Source organism: Nothobranchius furzeri, chromosome 11 (assembly GCF_043380555.1).
Source record: "Nothobranchius furzeri strain GRZ-AD chromosome 11, NfurGRZ-RIMD1, whole genome shotgun sequence".
In the NCBI taxonomy this organism is placed as follows: domain Eukaryota; kingdom Metazoa; phylum Chordata; class Actinopteri; order Cyprinodontiformes; family Nothobranchiidae; genus Nothobranchius; species Nothobranchius furzeri.
This window is the reverse complement of record NC_091751.1, coordinates 66,097,497-66,119,887: the sequence shown is the minus strand read 5'-3', so window position 1 is coordinate 66,119,887 and position 22,391 is coordinate 66,097,497. Positions and strand designations below refer to the sequence as shown.

At 43.3% G+C, this 22,391-nt stretch overlaps 1 protein-coding gene across 1 annotated transcript in view; it reads right to left on the bottom strand.

The window, feature by feature from the left end:
* Positions 1–17,898, bottom strand: part of paxip1 (PAX interacting (with transcription-activation domain) protein 1) — a 28,729-nt gene extending 10,831 nt beyond the window's left edge. Inside the window, exons 1-9 of the mRNA XM_070541762.1 lie at positions 17,673–17,898; positions 15,885–16,019; positions 13,879–13,922; positions 13,674–13,737; positions 13,447–13,557; positions 8,413–8,488; positions 6,261–6,776; positions 5,654–5,763; positions 2,343–3,012 (exon numbers count right to left, since the gene is read on the bottom strand). Of these exons, the coding sequence (XP_070397863.1) occupies positions 2,343–3,012; positions 5,654–5,763; positions 6,261–6,776; positions 8,413–8,488; positions 13,447–13,557; positions 13,674–13,737; positions 13,879–13,922; positions 15,885–16,019; positions 17,673–17,753 (1,807 nt within the window). The 5' untranslated portion in view covers positions 17,754–17,898. The remainder of the gene's footprint in view (positions 1–2,342; positions 3,013–5,653; positions 5,764–6,260; positions 6,777–8,412; positions 8,489–13,446; positions 13,558–13,673; positions 13,738–13,878; positions 13,923–15,884; positions 16,020–17,672) is intronic.
* Between the last annotated feature and the right edge of the window lie 4,493 nt (positions 17,899–22,391).

Genomic DNA, 22,391 nt, shown 5'->3' with positions numbered 1-22,391 from the left:
GCAAATTCACACCTTCCATTAGAGCAAGCCTCTGATTGGTGGGTAGAATCAGTCCACATGGGCTTAAGGCAAGGATGTGTGGAGTCAACCGGGCCAGGCTGGGGCCGACTGGAGCTACCCGGCCCGGGCCGACCCGGTACAGATGGGAATGGCCCATAAGTGTGCTGCCGCTAGGGGGTGCGCGAGATGAAAAGTGTAATGGCTGCGGAGCTCAGAGAAGTCTGTCAGATGTCACCATTAGCGTAGCCAGAAACTCATTTGTGGGTGGGCCTAAGAAAAAGTAAGTGGGGCCAATAAATGTAATTGATAACAAGTATATTTTGCTTGTGTGTGTGTGTGTGCGTGCGTGCGTGCGTGTGTGTCCTCCGCATGTGCCCTAGCTTCATAATAATAATGCGCTCCGAGCTTCAGCGCTCTGGCCTGCGCACGCCGATATGTTCCGTATTTGATCATTTTTAACGATGTTGGAGGAATCTGAAGGTGAGTCATTCTGGCAGATGGTAATTAACACCTGTCTCATGCAGGTGTTCTGACGTTGTAAACCTCACACACAGAACATTGTGGATGTAACTAAATAAATCAAGAAATGATTCCCATCTGAGCATTTTAGCATTATTATATTATTATACTAGCACACTGACTGTGGGACAGCATTCTAAACGTGTCAGGCTATTAACAGCGCGCTGAAGACCTGAAGTTCAATTCAATTCAAGTTTATTTATATAGCGCCAAATCACGACAAGAGTCGTCTCAAGGCACTTCACATAATAAACATTCCAATTCACAGTTCATTAAGCCAATCAGAAATAATGTGTCCTATATAAGGAACCCACCAAATTGCATCAAGTCACTGACTAGTGTCAGTGACTTTACAGCAATCCTCATACTAAGCAAGCATATAGCGACAGTGGAGAGGAAAACTCCCTTTTAACAGGAAGAAACCTCCAGAGAACCCTGGCTCAGTATAAGCAGCCATCCTCCACGACTCAGAGTGCGTCTGTCAGAGGTCAGATGCGTTCCAACTGAACCACGGCTCACGGGTGCACATGTGAGCACATCTGGGCTGGGCAGAAATAATTTTACAACATTGGTTTAAATAGCGCCAATAACGAGACGCGGTGACTGGAGCGGCTCATGGAGCTGTGCCGCACACACACACACACAGATTCAATAAGCGCACGCTACGCAAACTCCGGCGCGGCGGTCGTCAGACTGAAGGCAGAAATGAGCGCTGCCTCCTCCATGATAAAAAAACTTTTAAGAGGATTAATAACATTTTTCATTCAAGGTCAGATTAACATATTAGCTTCGATTTTGGGATGACGTATTAAAATCGAGCCAGTGACTCCTCACGAACATGACTACATCTCATGTTACTGCAGCATTTGTAATTCCAGTCCGCGTGGCAGCGGATCGCAGCTTCAGCCACACCATAAAACAGCAATAAGTCGGTCTGAGGTAAAAGTGAACCTCATGGCTATATCTTTTCCATCTTTTCCCCTATAGACATTTGATTACGCACAAGTAGGTGATCAGCTCAGGTTTAAGCAGAGCAGAAGGAAGGAGAGCGCTCTGGCCGCACAGGTTAAACGTTCCTACTTTAAGAAAACCGTTAAACTGCATTGTTTATGTGCTACCTGGGCACTCTAAATATTTATTTAAAATGAAATCAAAGGAAATTGTAATGGTATCGAATGTTTATTAATTACTATTTAAAAAAAGAAAGTGATGGGGAAAAAGATTGATCATATTTTTTTAACCCTTTCTGTCGAGTGACTGTTTAGCTTGATGTCTGATATGTATATATATATATACATATACTGTACATATATAAAAATATATATGTACAGTATATGTATATATAAATACATATACTGTACATATATATATATATATATATATGTACATTATATATATATACATATATATATACATATACTGTACATATATATATATATATGTACAGTATATGTATATATATATATATATATATGTATATACATATACATATATATATACATATATATATATACATATACATATATATATGTGTATATGTATATATGTGTATATATATATATATACATATACACATATATATATACATATATATATATATATATATATATATATATATATATATATATATATATATATATATATATATATACATATACATATATATATCCATGCCCTGATGTGGGGGCTGGGGGGTGCGTCGACATGGTCGGGACATAGGAGGGGGTGCGCGGCTAAATAAGTTTGGGAACCACTGGCCTAAATCAATAAACTGGACAAATAAAACGCAGGGTAGCCTGAAATGATGGCACTACTGTACTCACTGTCTTGTCCCGGCTCGTGCCCAAACAGCTGGGAGATGTGGGGCGGCTGCTGGAGCTGAGGGGGCAGTGCTGTCGTCTGCTGTTGGTGAGGGACTACCTGCTGATTCTGATGCTGCAGAACCTGCTTCTGCATCTGCTGCTGTTGCAGGAAATGTTGCTGCTGCTGCTGCTGCTGCTGCTGCTGAAGATGCTGTTGATGCAGTTGCTGCTGATTCTGTTGCTGTAACATGTGCATGCGCTGCTGCTGGTACTGCTGAAGCTGCTGCAACTGCTGGAGACCTGGTCGTAGCAGCTGCTGTGGGCGCAGCTGCTGAGAGAACATCTGGTGTTGATGCATTTGCTGCTGTTGCTGCTGCTGCTGCTGAAGAAACTGTTGTTGCTGTTGAGGCAACTGTGGGAAACCCTGTTGCGCAACCTGTGGCTGTTGCTGCTGAAGCTGCATCATATCGTGCTGCTGCAGGTGCATCATGGGATGCTGTGGTACCTGCTGATGCTGTTGGGCAGGTTGGTGTGGCTGCTGCATGAGCTGATGCTGCCTCTCCGTTGTGAGGGTCTGTGCAGCCACTTTGGTCTGGTTGAACAGAGGGTTGTTACTGTTAGGGGTCTGAGCATGGTTTGGGTTCATCTGCTCCAAAGGCTTTGTCTGACTACTGGTCAGGTTCGGCATTATCTGGAAAAAGTGAGGAAGAACACACGTTTAGCTAAAGAAAGACTACAATCTTCTGTGGAAGGTTAAAGGACTTTACTACCCTGACCGGTAACTGTGTGCAGTTTCTGCTCCCGTAACTTTACGGAGGAACGTGTAATAAAGGACATCTGAGTTGAAGAATTGCTTTATCTATGTTCACAACCTGAAAAACAGCTGATAGGATGTAAGAAATGAGAAATAACTAACATGGATGTCTTATTTTAAATCTGACCATTAAAAATCTGCTTCTTCTGACTTCTAACTTTGATGTCTTAAAGCGACACTAGAGACTTGTAACGCTTTAGGCTGTTGCTTTTAATCTGGTTTCGATGATTCTGAAACCAGAAACTTGACCAACTTCACATGGAACAGCAGTCTGTAGCCCTCTGCTGCTAACAGATTTGTAGTTCTAGCTGTTTACTGTGCTGGTAGCTGATACAAAGCTATTAGCTATTTTTAATTGGCATTATGGTGGAGCCTGGAAGTAAAAATAAGAAAATCGGAGTGAACATCTGCGCAGAATCGTTTATGTCCGCATCGCAATGCATCGATTATTTGATTATTTTCCTCAGCTCTAGACAAAATCACACAAACGGATCAGTGAACAGTAATCCCTCGTTTATCGCGGTAGATGCGTTCCAGACCTGGCCGCGATAGGTGAAAATCTGCGAAGTAGGGACTCCCAGCATGCCCCTCGCAGGGATTCCCTCCACGTCGCACCTACGTCACAAACCGCGGCTATAAACGGAAGTCGCCTTTCCAGCTCACCACTCAGTCATCGTTTCTTCAGATTCATGATCAGAGTTTCCAACCTACCGATCAATCCAACGAACTATCAGCTCATAGTAAGTTATCGTACTTACTTCTGGAAAGCCCGGCATTTCCGTGTCACTTCGTTGACGCTCGAACGCTCGGGGGCTTCCTAGATCAGCCGGCGTTTCACCGACGCTATCACTTCCGCGTCTGTGAAACCACGCTCCCTACAAGCTCAGCTCCCGAATCCAGCCGCCCTGTCTGACATACAGTACTATATTGAATTATCGTATGATCACATTCTCTTTTTGTGGGTAAAACTCAAGAAAAAAATTTTTTTTACTTGTTTTTTTTAGTTTTATTACAAAAAGTGCATTTTATGATGAAATTGATGAAAAAAAAAAACAAGAATTTCTTGATATTTCGCATAGAAAAATACCGCGAATCAGTGAAAAATACCGCGAATCTGCGAATTCCCCCTGAAAAATGCTCCAAAGAAAAAATCCGCGAAGCAGCGAATCCGCGATGAACGAACCGCGAAGTAGCGAGGGATTACTGAACAGCGTAAGGTAACCTGTGTGCCCCACAGAAACACAACTCAGTTGAAAAATGGTGGTGTTGCTGGACATTTTGCTCAGTTTTATGGATTTTTGTCAGACTCTGAACCAGGAAATGGCTGCAGGCAGTGAAACACAAAACTCCGGGGCAACCAGTGACTCCGCCCCCTAGCCAATCAGTGACCAGAATCACAAGCCGGCCCGACTCAGCCTTGCCAGGTACGTCAATGGCGTAGGGACTAAAAGTAGAGGAGAAAGTAGAGGGAAAGTACCGAATCGTGCCCTTGAGAACAGTGGACAGGCCGACCCGCATCGGTCTGAGTTACTCTGAGTAGTGCTCCTGGAAAAACACCTTTAGTTGTGAACGGGGTTCGCAAAACTAAGGCCTGGTTTATGCTTCTCCGTCAGCTCCGCGAGGGACAGACACGCATGGACTGATGGAAGCATTTTGCTCTTTTACTTCTCCGTCTCCTGGAGAGTGTTGCAAAGCAATTGCCCGGCAGGACAACAGAGGGCGTAGCACTGTTCTGTGGTATCCTGTCACGTATCGGTCCAAGATCGTGTGTTTATATTGTGTTTTTTGTGTATATAAGAGACTTTTAACACGGACATATTTGTCTCTCATTCTTCCACCGCTTCATGCGCTCCCCACCTCTAAACCCACGTTTCCTGTCATTTCCGTCCACAAATAAAACGCTTGCTGCGCATCTTTTCACTCCTCCAGTCACGGGAGGATGAAACGTTCATATTTTTAGAGTTTTTTCGCGAGGTATTCTTCAAGCTTCTCCGTGTCTGCCGCTAGTTATCCTCGGCTCTCTTTGCAATGGTGGCGCTGTAAACAACAGCGGCGTCCTGACCAATCACAAGCTTGCATAATCTGTCTCGTTCAATCAATCAATCAATCAATCAATCAAAGCTTTATTTATAAAGCGCCTTCCACAACCCTGTCAGGAAGCCCAAAGCGCTGATGTTCGACGGATGTTTAAAAAAGTGGGCTCGACTCCGTACGTACTTGCGTGCCTGCCGGAGCCCTACTCAAGGACGGATAATGGCGTTGCGTGTCTCCGCACTGACGCAGACGGAGAATCATGAATCAGGTCTTTGATTTATCCTGTGATGCTTCCGGCTCAGGGTGGTCAGCCGAACCCACTCCAACACAGGGCTGAGACACTTCTGCATTGTGTGGGTCATTGTGAGCAAATGACCTAATGAACACAGCATCTCCAGAGAAATACCTTAAGTTGGTCAAACACAAACAATGTGTGAAAATAAGAGCACAGCAGCACATGTGTGACGGGAAGGTGACATCTTACGTGTGCTACAGCAGGTCGGCCGGCTGGCTGCATGTCGGAGCTGTTGGTTATGTTACGAAGGGTTCGAATAGTTTGATTCCATCCAGGGATGCCATCTGTAACGGACACACCTAAAACAGGCAGGGGGAATCTTTATCAGCAGGTTGGCATGTGAGGAGCTAATTCCAAGGCTGAAGTCCTCGTTATGGCTCACTCAGCAGAGTACGGAAGTGGTTGTCATACATATGGGCCATGAATACCATGTTATACCTTTATTTATATATGAATAGATACAACCAGAATCTAAAAGAATTCAAGATGCTGGAACATAAAGAATTACTGTGTAAAAACCCTATGCTGCCAAACTGCACCTCTGTTGCGCACACACGCGCGCACGCACACGCGCACGCACGCACGCGCGCACACACACACACACACACGCACGCGCGCGCGCACGCACGCACGCACGCACTCACGCGCGCACACACACACACACGCACACACACACACACCTTAGCTTAAGTGTTTTCCAAACGCCAGTCCTGCGTATCCACAGACACTCACAGTCTAACAAACCTAAGCCCTGTGAAAGTGACGGTGACAGAAGGCTGGAGTGGTTCTTACTGACCTTGTGAGGAGTGACTGATGGCGGCAGCAGCAGAGCGCGCCTCTGCCGGCATGGCACCACCGCCACCTGGAACAGGCGTCCCTGTAGCACACAGGTTTATCAGCCCACTGCCTGTGCAGGACACCGGATCCTTGCTGCCAGGAGGCCCGCCTCGCCGTCTGGCCATGCCAGTGGGAACAGTTGGAGTGACCACTTCGGCTGGGGTCCAGTTCAAGTTGGTACCCTCCTTCTCTGTGGAGGACTCATCATCAGAGTCATCAAACATTCGCTCTAGGCGCTCTGGTTTTCGGGGGGACGTTGGTGAGATAGAGTTAAGTCGTTTGGGTCCAGGTCTTCTGCGAGGACTAGACTCCTCGCCTGAAGAGCCCCCGCTGGACGCTCTAGATCGCCGAGGGCTGTAGCTTCCATTTGACTGTGAGTGTAAGTCGTAGGACTCTGCCTCGCTCTCCTCCTCTTCCTCAGGCTCCACGTAGGTGAGTCTGGGGTGATAAAGGGTCTCATCTTTCTTAGTTTTATCTGTGAAGAAAATACATGACATAAAAATTAGCTAGCCTGTAAATAAATAGTTTATAAATAAGGTAGAAATAGATAAGTTCCTCATGCAGATAAATAACGACTCCTCTCTGAGCGACACGTTGCTACTGCACCGCTGGACAGGACTAAACAATTATTATGCAACATTTCGTGAACTTCACTAAAACATATATGTTTGTGTTTGTATTTATATTATAAATGCACTGTAATGAGTTAGTCAATACTTGCAAGATACTGGTTGGGCGTGTACTGGGTAAGTTAAACCTCGGCCCGTTGCGTCATAAACTATGAGCAAGTATACTGGCTCTTTCATACTGGGAATTAGGAGTTTTATTTGTGATTATCTTGTTTCTTTTTCTTACTTATTTTTGTCCTGATTGTGCCCTGAGCATTTTAGACTGAATATATAAATTAACAAACAAACAAATAAATAAAATCAACATTAATTTAAAAATTGTCTTAAAGAATCGAGATCTCAATTTCTGTCAAAATATTCGTGATCATCATCATAATCGAGCAGCCACACCAGTCCACCATGAAAACCTCCGGGAACCAAAGATTCTAACGTGAGTCCATCTGACTAACAAATGAGGCTTGGACCGAACCGGGTCATAAAACAGAACCATGATCCAAACACAGCAGATCTACAGAAAAACGTCTTGCAAATAAGGCCTAGTCCACACGTAGCCGGGTTTTTTAAAAACGAATATCCGCCCCTCCAAAAACTTGCATCCACACCACCTCGTTAAAAAAAAAAAAACTGTCCACACGTACCCGGATAAATACGTTGTTAAAGACATGCCAGACCTGTAGGCGGCAGTACTTCCCCCGTTCCTAACCTCGTCCTTCGTCTGTGGTCTTCCGTAAGGAGCAGTAATCCCGCTTGCAAAAACAAACAAGCAAAAAGCGCTTGGACAATTGATAAAGCGAGCGCAGCTCTGAGGGCATCCATGCTGTCGGCTAGTGTAAACACAGGTCGCACACGTGATGTCAGCATTTTTTTGTCGCGGAAAGTGACGTTGCGGACCTTAAAACTCCGGTTTTGTCCGTCCACACGCAGACACCCAAAACGGAGAAAACGCAGATCTTCACTTTGGCCGGAGTTTTTAAAAAGATCCGTTTTCGTGTGAAAAAACTCAGTTTTGGTGTGGATGACAGGCCAAAACGTAGAAAAATATCTACGTTTTGGCAGATCCCCGGCTACGTGTGGACAGGGCCTAAAAGAATCAAGGTTCTGCAATGATCCAGTGAATGTCTGGACCAGAACCTGTCGACGACGGGATGCTAACAGAGTCAGGACCAGAACAGCTCCAGAGCCACACGAAAGAAAATCGATAATACTCAAGAGTTTCTGCTGCTATTTGACCGCCAAATGGACTGGGTTTTTCTCTAGCAGTTTTTCTTACGTTGTGCCTGTTTAATAATTACTGATTGTTGGGTGTTTTTCTACACTTGAGGTTTGACCAGAACCGTTTAGAGCCAGATGAAGACCACATCAGTCCTGTTAATAAAACTCTGGACCTAAAAGAGGGTGGAGTTTGTCTAAACACACAAATAAAAATCACAATAATCACGATTCCTTCTCAGTATTATTGTCTTTGCCATAAAAGTGACGTACCTTTAACAGAGTCTGTGATCCAATCTGGGGTAACTATTTTGATGCCCGAGTGTTTCAGGGCACACTCAAACTTCGCCTGAAAGCACAACAACAAAGACCATCAGAAATGAGAAAATCACATTAAAGAGAGGAGCTGAAAGTTTTTAAAAGTCCACAGTTTTTAATCAGAGGGCGCCATCTGGAGACAGAAAAATGTATAGCAACTCACAACTCAACTAATGGGCCGTTCCCATCTGTACCGGGTCGGCCCGGGCCGGGTAGCGTAGGTTGTTTACATATCTGGGTGGCCTGGTATTTTTCCGGGCCAACCAAGGCTCATTCTCAGCCCTCTTCTCGAGGGGGTCTGCTTCAGGCCGACCAGGACCAACACGCCCACTGCTGACAGCAAATTCACACCTTCCATTAGAGCAAGCCTCTGATTGGTGGGTAGAATCAGCCCACATGGGCTTAAGACAAGGATGTGTGGAATCAACCGGGCCAGGCTGGGGCCGACTGGGGCTACCCGGCCCGGGCCGACCCGGTACAGATGGGAATGGCCCATTACATTAGTGATTACGGCCCAAAGTAACGCATATATACTGCTAGCCACTGTTATAGCAGATCAGTTCATTTTAACCGGAAGCAAAGTGCGACATTTTGGACGCGCCCCAGAAGTGAGGGTACGCCATCATTATGTTTTGAGTCTATTTTTGCAGCGGTCCGCTTGCTGACTGGAACCAGCAAGCGGGATCACATAACCCCGGTTCTGGCCTCTCTCCATTGGCTTCCTGTCTCTTACAGGATCCACTTTAAAATTTTACTTTTTGCTTTTAAATCCCTTCATGGCCTGGCCCCAGTTTACATCTCTGAGCTGCTGTCCGCTTACGTCCCTGCCAGAACCATGAGGTCCAGCTCCCAAGCTCTTTTAACAGTTCCAAAAACCCGCCACAAGACTCGCGGCGACAGAGCGTTCTCTGTGGTTGGGCCCAAACTGTGGAACAAGCTACCTCTCAACATCAGGACCACACAGAATCTAGAACATTTTAAATCCCTTCTTAAGACACATTTTTTTGATTTGGCTTTTAATGCAGGCTGACTTGAGCATCTTAACAGTTTTTAACAGTTTTTATTACAGATTGTGACTGTTGTGTGCTCATCTTATTTTAGGTTTTTATTGTTGATCTGTCGTATCTTGATTTGTTTTAGCTTGTGCAGCGCTTTGGTGTAGCTTTGCTGCTGTAAATGCACTCTATAAATAAAATTGACCTTGACCTATTTTTGACGCGCTACGCTTCCACAACACATCAAACTCTGCAGTTTAAATCGAGCCAGACAGGAAGTCAAACAGAAAAGAAGCATACAACATCCAGAAAACTTCAAAATAAAAGGTCACGTGCAGTATGCCATTTCCTGTGAACCTTTGTGACCAGAAAATAACCCACAGACATTTTTTTCATGCATGCAGCTGTCTTTCTTTTTGTTTATTATTGTGTGTGGACGTCTGAAATCACCCGTGGTGTTGCAATTCTTCCGTGACTTCGTGACATCATGGGATCAGCTGTGTGAAACGCTTTCACTACCATTTTGCGTCAGAATTGCTCCCGGTAGGAATGTGCTTGGGGTAGGGTAGAACGCCACTATTACGTAACAAGACCGTTTTCACGGCCAGTGGACAGCCGGGGTTTATCCCAACAAGGTACTGGAAACATTCCTCAGAGATTTTGGTCCATATTGACCTGATGTAGCATCAAACAGTTCCTGCAGATTTGTCGGAAAATCTCCTGTCCACCACATCCCAAAGGTGCTCTATTGTTTTGAGATCTGGTGAGTAGAGGCTGGCCGATATATTGGGCCGATAAATTAATATTTTTCTATATTGGCCGAAATTATTTTTAAAAGCCGATAAAAAAAATAATAATAGTAAATCTGGCACCTGTGTGGTCAACTGCCACCACTACTAGACTGAAGAAAGCGCCCGAAGGACCCCAACACACCATTTTTTTAAATATTTAGAGTATGTATTATATTTGAAGTTCAATAAATATTAAGAGATTTAGTGACTTATTTCATTAATATTGCACACAGCGAGTGTTCATTTGTGTTTCACAATCAATGTGCTGGTAAAACGTAAATATATCCGCCTTAATAATCGGCGTTAGATATCGGCCATCGGCAACAAAATTCTTTAAAAATTGGCATCGGCCGTAATCTACCATATCGGTCGGCCTCCACTAGTGAGTGTGGAGGCCATTTGAGTTGTCACGCTCAAGAAACCAGTCTGAGATGATTCAAGCTTTCTGAAATGGCGCATTATCCTGCTGCAGTAGCCATCAGAAGATGGGTACACTGTGGTCATAAAGGGATGGACAATGGTCAGCAACAATACTCAGGTAGGCTATGGCGTTGCAATGATGATCAATAGTACTAAAGGGCCCCCAAAATGTGCCAAGAAAATGTCCACCACACCATTACACCACCACCACCAGCCGGTTGATACAAGGCAGGAAGGATTCATGGATTGTATACGCCAAATTCTGACCCAACCATCTGAATGTTGCACCAGAAATCGAGATTTGTCGGACCAGGCAACGTTTTCCAGTCTTCTATTGTCCAACTTTGGTGAGCCTGTGCGAATTGTAGCCTCAGTTTTCTGTCTTTAGCTGACAGGAGTGGCACCGGGTGTGGTCTTCTGCTGCTGTAGCCCATCTGCTTCAAGGTTCAGCGTGTTGTGCGTTCAGAGATGCTCTTCTGCATACCTTATCTGAGTTACTGTTGCCTTTCTATCCACTCAAACCAGTCTGGCCATTCTCCTCTGAACTCTGGCATCAAGAAGGTATTTTTGCCCACAGAATTGCAGGTCACTGGATGTTTTCCCATTTTTGGACCACTCTCTGTAAACCCTAGTGATGGTTGTGCGTGACAATCCCAGAAGATCAGCAGTTTCTGCAATACTCAGACCAGCCCGTCTGACGCCAACAACCCTGCCACGTTCAAAAGTCACTGAAGTCACATTTCTTTCCCATTCTGAAGCTCAGTTTGACCTGCAGCGGATTGTCTCGACCATGTCTACATGCCTAAACGCACTGAGCTGCCACCATGTGATTGGCCGATTAGTCATTCGCGTTAAAGAACAGTTGGATAAGTGTACTCAATTGTGTGTGTGTGTGTGTGTGTATTACTTGTGATAAATAAAAACTTAACTCAAGAACAAATATAATCAATAACAAAGAAATTAAAAACAACAAATAAAATAAAAATGAGAAAAGCAAAAGATGTGAGGAAAATGAACAAGAAAAGGCAATCAGTGGATCCCAGGAAAAGCAGAATTAGCAGAAAGAACAGAACAAAGCTAACTCAGGTGTTTGCTAACCATCTAAATTAAGTGCCATCTGCCTCGGAGGCGGGCATCTAACCTATGAGAACCCACCCAATTGGCCAAATAGGTGAAGAGCTCTATTAGATTTGTTTAAAAACACATCATGCATCTGTTTGATTGACAGAATGCATTATGTTTAGCAAACGTTTGAGCTAACCATTCATTTCGATATTTATCGGTTCTTTGCGATATGCATATTGTACAATCAATTCAATTCAAGTTTATTTTTATAGCGCCAAATCACGACAAGAGTCGTCTCAAGGCACTTCACATAGTAAACATTCCAATACAGGTCAGGTCATTAAGCCAATCAGAAAAAAGTTTCCTATATAAGGAACCCAGCAGATTGCATCGAGTCACTGACTAGTGGCAGTGACTATACAGCAATCCTCATACTAAGCAAGCATTTAGTGACAGTGGAGAGGAAAACTCCCTTTTAACAGGAAGAAAACTCCAGAGGATCCTGGCTCAGTATAAGCAGCCACCCTCCACGACTCACTGGGGATGGAGAAGACAGAGCACGCGCACACACTCACTCACACACACACACACACACACACACCATATATACGAAGTAATGTTTCTATGGTTACATTGTGATTTCTTAGCAAATATTCTATACATGCTGATATCGTGATAACGATATCTTTGCCATATATTGTGCAGCCCTAATACATATATATATATATATATATATATATATATATATTAAAGACTTACTATTCTATGAGAAAGGTCACTCACTCTGCATCAGGTAGCTTCTCAGACGCTCACACACATTCTGTGACTGACGTATGTAAGCGGATGTCTCACACTATTGGCTAATGCAGAACTGCAGTCAACTCAAATCACACAGGGCTCTATGAGGTGGGGGGTGGGGCTTAGCTAAGAAATCGTTTATGATTCACACCATCCCAGAGTAGAACTGCACCACATCAATGGGTTTAAGTATCACCAACCTTCTGCTAGGGTTGAACTGTTCATGGACAAACAGCAGCTCCATGTTTTTGGCTTCTGTGCCTTCTACTCTGGTGATGCTTTTAATGATAAACGACCCGCACTTGTATAGCGCCTCTCAGAGTAAGGACTCCAAAGCGCTTTACACTACAGTGTATCATTCATCCATTCACACACACATTCACACACTGATGGTAATGTGCTACGATGTAGCCACAGCTGCCCTGGGGCGCACTGACAGAGGCGAGGCTGCCGAGCACAGGCGCCACCGGTCCCTCAGACCACCACCAGCAGGCAAGGTGGGTTAAGTGTCTTGCCCAAGGACTCAACAGCAGAATTCTCTGTCCGGATCCGGGATTGAACCTGCAACCTTCCGATTACTGGACAACCCGCTCAACCTGTTGAGCTACTGCTGCCCAGGTTTGTTTTGAAAAACTAGCTCTTCCTAATACCCACCAGCAAACGCTACAGACAGTAGTCACAGAGAAGCCCAAAACACCAACAGCAGTGAGACGATTACCCCAGGGCTCTCCCCGCTTCCACCACACTGCCCTTCACCCGTCTTATTCTCCGCATTAACTCACTCTTTACAGCGATCACTTCATCCCTCAAGGTCTGACTCATTTAGAAAGAATTGAAAAATGTATAAAAGCACATGTCAAAACACTAATTCCTGTACGAGTTGCTTCATAGACGATACACACAGCAGAGCTGGAACTCACCCCCTTTGGCTCCTTCACCACCAGGTGTGTGACCTTCTTGTTGAGGTTTAGCTGACATTCTCCGCCGTAGAAGGTTACGTACGCCCACAGAGCGTGAAGATCATCCGGAAGCTTAAATACATTCAGAATGAAAAGTTTCATCAATACTGCAAAACAAATGAAGTATCACAGAAAATACTTTTCTCCTTTAGACACAAGATTCTGTTTGACTGCTTTTGCATACTCACCCTGGGAAGACAAACCGTAACACCAAAAAAGATCTGCCCCGATTCAGGAGAGAACCCAGTCACACTGAAGTGTCCAAAGTTACAGAAAATCAGCAACAGACGGATGACAAAAGCCTCTCACTGCAGATGTTTCGCAGATTACAGTACAGTACTATTAGTGATGATGTTAGTCTAAGACATATTAGATTTGATGATGAAAGGATACGGTAAAAGATCTCCACATCGAACAGACAGGATCACCCAGGATGGCTGCAAAGGGACAAAGAGAGTTCATGTTTTAGCTGCACTGGTTCCCAACAACTTAGATTTATCAGATATTATCAGGTATTAATGGCTGTTTCTGAAATCAAGACAACTCCCACATGAGGAATGAGATCTAAAGATAAGCCAGCTCTTATTCCACAATAATCTTGTAACAGAATGAAATGACTGTTTTCCCCTCTCCTCTGCACAGAACTAGTCTGCATGAGATATGGTCTCAAGGTCTCATGCATTTGCTTCTAAACTGCTTCTTTTCAGTTCAACAGAAGAAAGAAGAATGGACTCTCTCCTTTTAATTAATCAAAGAACTATTTTAATAAAGCTAATCACGCAAAGTGTTAGTCAATGAATAAGATGTGACCGATCTGTGAAATCAAAATATTAATTACTTTATTATAATCCTATAGAATATAATAAGTAATAGGACTTTAAATGTTCCACTAGGACTGATCTCACGTAGCGTTGAAAGACATGACACATTACTGATCCAATCAGAATCTGCCAGATCTGACGGAGGTGTGGTTTTGGTGGTGTTTGGTAAATCTGTCATCTTTTCATTCGACCATAAACCAAAACATCCGAAGTATAAAACTATGCCCACGTCATCTTTAACGCCAGTTCAAAGCGTTCTAGAGAAGTTGTCGGAGTGGCCAATCCATAACTTTCCTCTTCAGCCGAAAGAACCAACGACAAGCTGGATAAAATCTGTTGCTGTTCCAACTGCTGCAACGGTTCCTTTCAGAATAAAAGCTGAACCATCACGACACAGGTTTGGGTCTCGCTAGATGCCAACAAAACTGTCGTGACCCGGGAGTATTTCAAGACTGGTGGTCGGCTGCCGCAGGTGCTTCTACAGGCTTCGGCTCCATAAAGGTCAAGCTGGACCTCTACACCTGCTGATCTAGACGGGGACTTCCGCTAAAGCTTGGTTTATGCTTGACGCATTCACTTTCCGCTTGATGATGCGGCTCGCGGCTGGAACGCGCTTCACAACTCGCAGCATTTATGGTTCATGTGGCTCGTCTCTGCGGTGAGCCAATATTCTCCCAAACTGTAGGGGGCAGCATGGAGCTCTACGGCATGCATCCAACACTACACCATAGTAGAAGTAGAAATTACTGTTGTTTACAACATGGCATTCCAGCATTTTTAACAGCGTCCTCGTCTTTTCCGGCAGTGCGAGCTATTTCTCTCCAAGAATGATTAACAACATGTTGATCACGGTGATCTCTGAGAGCTGAAGCATACAAATGTCTGTATTTACCAACCTCTGCCATACTAGATCTTGCCGGTCCGCCATGTTTTTCCGCGTCCAACCGTTCGCGTGGTTAGAAATTTTCCGAGGTGCGCGTTGCGGAAATCTTGGGCCGTGCGGAGACGCGGTGGAGGGGCGTGGTTGTTAAAATGACGCAACTTTTCCGCGCGGAGCCGTGCGGACCTCGCGGACGTGTCAAGCATAAACCAACCTTAAGGGTACGTAGACCGACAAATGGCGTCGAATGTGTTTATGAACCTCCTAACCAAAGCTTAACGCGAAAACATCACCTTCGGTTCTCATCAGAACTAATCGCTTCTTTGTATTTGCTGGTTCTGAACAACAATCCACACTACACCATTCTCCGTCTCATTCACCTTAGTTACACCATACATTTAGTTAAAGTCAGTCTAGTTTAATCTGTTTAGTAATAAATTTTTAGACTTTTGAACTTGACTCTCTCTCTTCTGTTGTCTCTGAGTGAATACGAAGCTGTTATCTAATCCCTGCAATAAAAAGTACCAATCTTCTGGTTTAAATAACCTCACAGATCCATAAGGTTGATTTCATATTTCCTATGGAATCCTACGCCTTACGGCTCATTAAATAACATGTAATTTAAATCATTACAATCTCTTTTATTGCTGCTTTCTTTGGGAGGTGGAAACATGCTGTGACACTGACAACATTGTTACCTTGACAACAGGCAGGTCAAACACCTCTCTTGACTCGCCCACCTCGGGGTTATCTCCATCCTCAGCTATGATGTGAGTAGCCAGGGCATTGTAGGACACTTCCTTCCCCTTTCCTGCTTTCAGCAGCTGCACCACCTGCAGCATCAGGAGGATAGAAGCATCACAGGGTCACCACATGTGTGTGTTTTAGTCCACACAACCATTACAGGGGTTTTATCTAGGTTGGATTTTAATTTTGACTTTCTACTTACAAAACTTAATTCACTAAATAATCAGTTTGACACTAATTAGCATTTCTTATTGGCTACTAAAGATAGCTGACAACAATTTTGTTACATCAAGGAAGCTGTCAGGCCTTTCTTCTTTAAAACAAAAAGTTCATTTATTTACCAAAACAAACAATGATTGTCTCTGAAAAGATAGAAGGAACACCAGCGAAAACCAAGTCATTAAAACAAATGACAGAAAAATCTTCTCATGTGTGATGCGACAGGATAGGGGCGGGTAGGAACAGTAGGGAGACAGGAGGGGACATTACAGTTAACTGAGATTAAAGCAAAGAACAAAACTTATAGCAAATCAATATGTAGATAATGTCTACAATTTGGATTAACAATTTTCTATTGGACTGTTACCATGGCGTTCAGGTTATTATTCTGGTAGGGTAAACTGACACAGATTTATGAAAAATGTTGATTTTATAAAACTATAAAACAGAAAATTTGGGAAAATAAAATGATGTGACGGGTTTTATAGGTGCCTGGTTTGGTGTGTGCTCAGACTGTTTACTATTAACCCTCAGTAGTGTGTACCCAAACCTGAATGCTGTGAAAACAGGTTCACTAAAACAGGTATTACTGTACTAGGTGTTTCTGACCTAAACACGCTGCAATTATTTAATGAAAATATTGCTATAATTTATTATAAATCATAGCTGGAAAGATTTTAGGTACGTTTCCACAAAGTGACCCAGAACCTTTCAAAATAAGAGTTTATTAACCCCAACCCGTCAACGGAATACGATCTGCAGGCTTATTATGTTATTATTTGATAATAACATAAATAATCTGATCACTGAAATAAATCTGGGTTTGGCCACAATAAGAACTGATATAACAAATTGTGTGTGTGTGTGTGTGTGTGTGTGTGTGTGTGTGTGTGTGTGTGTGTGTGTGTGTGTGTGTGTGTGTGTGTGTGTGTGTGTGTGATCAAATTGTAAGCCGATGTTTATTTTCTTTCGCGCATGCGTGGAACGAATAGAAGCGTTAGCCGGAAAAGACCTAGCGCTGTCGGGGCTTCAGAGCGTGGGAGGCCTCAGAGTGCAGGAGATTGGCACCAGCGCGTAAAACAGCGGTGACGCATGCGCTATAGTCAACACCCAGACACTAGCCATTATACGTTGAGTATAAACATTGTTGACAGTTACAAGCTAACGTGAAACGTTTCCATGAAGCATTGAGCAGATAAACAACCTGTATGCAGACACAGACATTTGTTCCTCAGCTCCACCACCCCCACACTGTAGACAGTAAGCTAGCAGCTAGGCTGGAGTCTCTCCTCAGTCTAAAGGCTGAGCTAAAGTGCAGCGCAGAGTACGATCAGCTCAAAATGAGCGATCAACGAACCTGAAGGAAAACGTCACACAACTGACAACACAAAGAGGAGCGATCCCACTGTAGCATGTTGTCGCGTTAGCATGATGGTTAGCTTCATCTAGATGGAATCCGTTTAGCAAGTTAGCATGCTACCAACATAGCTGCTGAAAGGAAGCTAACAGGACCTGCATACCTTCTGGTCAATGTCTCCGACCACGTAGAATTTGACATCTTTAAAAAGTTCCTCCGGAACCTTCCATTCCTCTTCAGACATGACTGTCCATGAACGGACGGGGAGCGCGTCAGTGAACTGGGAGAGTCTGGGAGAGGGAAGTTTGTGAGTGCTGCTGGCTTGCAGAATACTGACTCCAGCGCCAAATCTCTGAGCGCGCGCGCGCGCCTTGGACCGCAGCGTTCTGATCTCACGCGGAAGAGGAGGGGTCAAATCTGACCCTCTCCCATGTGGTGTGTTGCATAAAGTAAAAACTTTAAACGTCTTTTGTTAAACGCACTGAAGGTGAATAATAGTATGGTATGCAAATAGTTTCACTACATGATGGAAAGAAGAGGACATGTTTATCCAAACAAGACTGCGCGGTTTAAACCTAGGATAAATACCCGTTTTGGTTTTTACTCATGTATGGGTTTAGAGGTCACTTTCGATCTGTTAGCTGTTATGATTTCCAGGTGTTCAAAGATGCATAGTGAAGTGCCATTTATTGGCCCTTAGTAATGAATAGTTAGGTTTTCTCTAAATAAAATGTAACAATAAGTTTGTAATATATATATATATATATATATATATATATATATATATATATATACTTGTCTTTGATTATACTTAAAATAAACATTAAATTCCAGCTGAACTACACTTGCATGGTACTTGTGCCTATGTATGAGAACTCTGTATGTTAGGGAGCCAATTTCAGAATGGAGTGGAAAGCATCTAATGAGTATGAGTATGCTGTGTTCTGCTTTAATTCTGTTGGAATCTCTGCTCTCTCCAGCTTGACTGCTGTGGGTAGGAAAAGCCGCAGTTCATTCCTGTTTTGTCCTGATGAAGGATGGAGGTAAACTGGAAATTCTGGTGGATCATATTTATGAACATGATTCACTAGTGACTTCCATTTTGCCTCCTAATCATGGTTGCCATCAGACACGGAGCAGTCCAGGATAGAGAGCTGATGCCACCACAGACCCACATATACCCATGCCCACTCCTAAACAGGTAACATTTGATTTACAATATTTACTGTTCACACACAGACATCAAAGAAGTGTGTTGTACCCTGTGGTACAAGATGGCTCTTGAACCACCTTGCCATCTGACAACTGTGGTCAGTCACCAGCACATCAACATTCAATTCTGTTTATTTATAAAGCACCAATTAACAACACAAGTCATCATCCCAAAACAATTAACAAAGCAAACATTCCAATTGAACCTACAAAGTAAACAGTGCATTGAGTTCAAGTTATTATCCCAATTAGTCAAAGGTTTTCTATCTGAGGAAACCCAGCTGATTGCAAGGCATTTACAGCTGCCCCTCATACTAAGCAAGCACGTAGTGACAGTGGAGAGGAAAACTGAGTCTGACACTTGCAGTGGCGGCTCGTCCATAGGGGGCACTAGAGCACCCTGACGAGAAGGGAGAAGTAAAGTGAAAAATACTGCATTTGATATACATGTATTTAGTATAATTGTATCACATTTGCTTAATTGTGTGTTACTCCATCTGATTTTTTTCACACATCATTTTCACCAGCTGTCTCTCATTAAACAATGAATTTCATTCAACAGATTCACTGATATCACCCCCGCAGTGCTGGGAAAAGAACCCGGAAACTAAACAGCCAATCATGTTTGGTTGCTAGAAAAAACTGGAGAAGTTTTGGGCCAATCATTATTACTGAATTTATTGTCTCTGGGGCACTGGCGAATAGCGCCCCTCCTACAGGAAATAACATGCTAGAAGATTCTGGATCTCCTTCTCTCTATGAAGTCTATGAAGTGTTAGTGCCATCTACAGCTTTGGAACAGTCTACCTTCAAATCTCCGTCTCTCTAACACTGTAGAGGTCTTTAAAAATCATCTAAAAACTCACCTTTTCATCCAGGCGTTTCCTCCCTAAATGTTTCAAAAAGATGGCTTTGTTCGGGTTCACACCTTCACTTTGTTTATACTCATGATTTTATTTTCTACGTTTATCACTGCTATTGTTTTTCTGATGTTTTTATTGGTTAGAGGTATTTGCCCTGATCTTTATCATGTTGTACAGCGCTTTGTGATTTATATCTGTGAAAGGCGCTATATAAATAAACTTTTACTTACTTACTTACTTTCTCTCTCTCTCTCTCTCTCTCTCTCTCACTCACTTCTTCATTCAAACACAGATATTTATATAAATAGAGCTGAAACCATACTTGTATTTGTTGCAGTAAAATATGTATAGTAGTTCTCATTATACATGATTTTAACGTTTTAAACGGAATTTTTAATAACCTTTCTCAGTGGCCTAGAGGTAGAGTGTCCGCCCTGAGACTGGGAGATCATGGGTTCGACACCTGGTCGGGTCATACCAAAGACTTAGAGAAAATGGGACCCAATGCCTCCCTGCTTGACACTCAGCAAAAGAGGGTTGGATTGGGGGGTTAAACCACCAAGTATTTCATGAGCGCGGCTGTGACTGTAGCTCACCGCTCCCCCAGGGGAAGGGGCAAAGCGGAGAATAATGGGAGTTTAACTTTTAAATTTAATTTCTATGAAGTGTTAGTGCCATCTACAGGCAGAACCTAGTTTTGTGCTTTGAGGTGCACACACATTGAGTAGATGGTCGACACACAAGCTGTTGGAGACTGAAACTCCAGCTGGAAAATGTGAATAAGGCCACAATGGACATTATAAGTAGTGGTTGCTCTTAAAGGAGTTCACGACAGGCTTCTGTATGTATTTGAGTATTATTATGGACTAATTAATCTGTAAATTTAATTTTTTATCTGTAAAACTGCTTTTTTGGAAAATGGAAAAAACTGATTGTTTTGGGATTGTAGTAGTTGTATAACTGTTCATTTGAATACTTATTGTGGACTAAGGAAAATAGTTTCACACACATCCCCACCAACACATTTTTCTTTACCAGTTGCCACTGCACAGATGCCGTATCATAAGAATACAGATCTTGTTTTGTGGGGAAAATAGATCCTTCATTGGGCTGGCTGATTATCGATACAGGGAATACGTATAGGTGTTTATGTTCTGTCGATCGTTTTTTATTTATTTATTTATTTATTTAATTATTATTTTTTTATTCTGTCTATCTTTAATGGCATATAAATTGCATCATGTAGAAAAAACTGCATCACTGATTAATAAAACAACACTGATAAATAGAAAAAAACACAACCTAGTATAGAATCATATCCTCCAGCAACGAATTAGTAAATGTTTACACACATCAAGCCCAAAGGGGGGCAGTATTGTACCAAGCTACAAATGGTAATATGCTCTTCTAAGGGCTCTAGAGTGTGAACATGCCCTGCTAGTGGTATCTCTAGAAAACAACAAAAACCAGGTTTATGGAGAAACATCTCACTCCTGTTGTTCAGGATCCACATCGAAGCATCAACATTTCGGACTAAACTGATAGCGACAAGCTGTCTCCGTCACGTTAGTCTGAGTTTGTTGACTTCTGGTGATTAAATCTGTGTACTTTTAGTGTTTTCGTTTATTTGGTCTTTGTCGAGCTCATTAATCGAGACTGAGCAGAATCTCACTGATCGGACAAATCTGCTCCTCACCAAGGGGCTCGTGACGTCTGTCCCCATAGATCTGTCTGACTGGACCAGAGGCGAGCGTGGCCATCGCTGTATTTTCTAGCCTTCTGTCACAACCACCATCTGACAGCCTCCAGCTCACCTTCCTGTTTCACTCACATTTCATGTCATTTACAATTAGTTCCTGTTGTGGTTAATCGCTTCAGTCATTACCAGGCTCAGTGCCACACACACACACACACACACGCGCGCGAGAGAGAGAGAGAGCGCACACACACACACACACACACACACACACACACACACACACACACACACACACTTCAGTGCAGATTAACCTTGGCCATCTGAGTGTGATAAATCAATGAGTTTTCTGACAGCTACATTAATTATGTGGATGTCTGCCTTTCGACTTGTCCCTATAAAATAGAGATATTCACCCAGACGTGCCACCTGCACACCGCTGGTCCTTCTCCTCACTCTTTGCCTCTCTGAGCCCAAGACTCTGATCAGACCTGATGAGACGTTACTGCGATGTTCAGATTCCTCACCTGGTGCCGTCTGTTGGTCCAGATGAAGGACGGAGAGGAAAACTGCCCAGGTGACACTTTGGATAGGCACAAGAGTTTCAGTAAGAACTATTACCTGTAGTCTAATTGGTGTGGTTTTAGAAATTTAATTTGAAATTAGCCAAATGTATTTTGTATATCTAACTGATATTTTCTTCAGTCATAAGCAGACTGGTGCCACTGGTCGGAGGGACCGGTGGCGCCAGTGCTCGGCAGCCTGGCCTCTGTCAGTCCGCCCCAGGGCAGCTGTGGCTACATCGTAGCTCATCCCCACCAGTGTGTGAATGTGTGTGTGTAAATGGGTGAATGACTGATTGTGTTGTAAAGCACCTAGGGGGGTTCCAGGTGTAGGGTTTAGGAAATTGAGTGCTTTAAGAGCTCAATATATATATATATTACCTCTACTTATGACCAATAAGCTGTGATACTCTATCTAAATATAAAATATCAACCTGCTTGGTCTTTACTGTATTGATCAGAAGATTCTAGGATTCCTTATTAAGGGATTGTACACACTTTGTTTTGATTCAGAAAACAGTCAGGTTTATAAAACTAAGACTTTACTT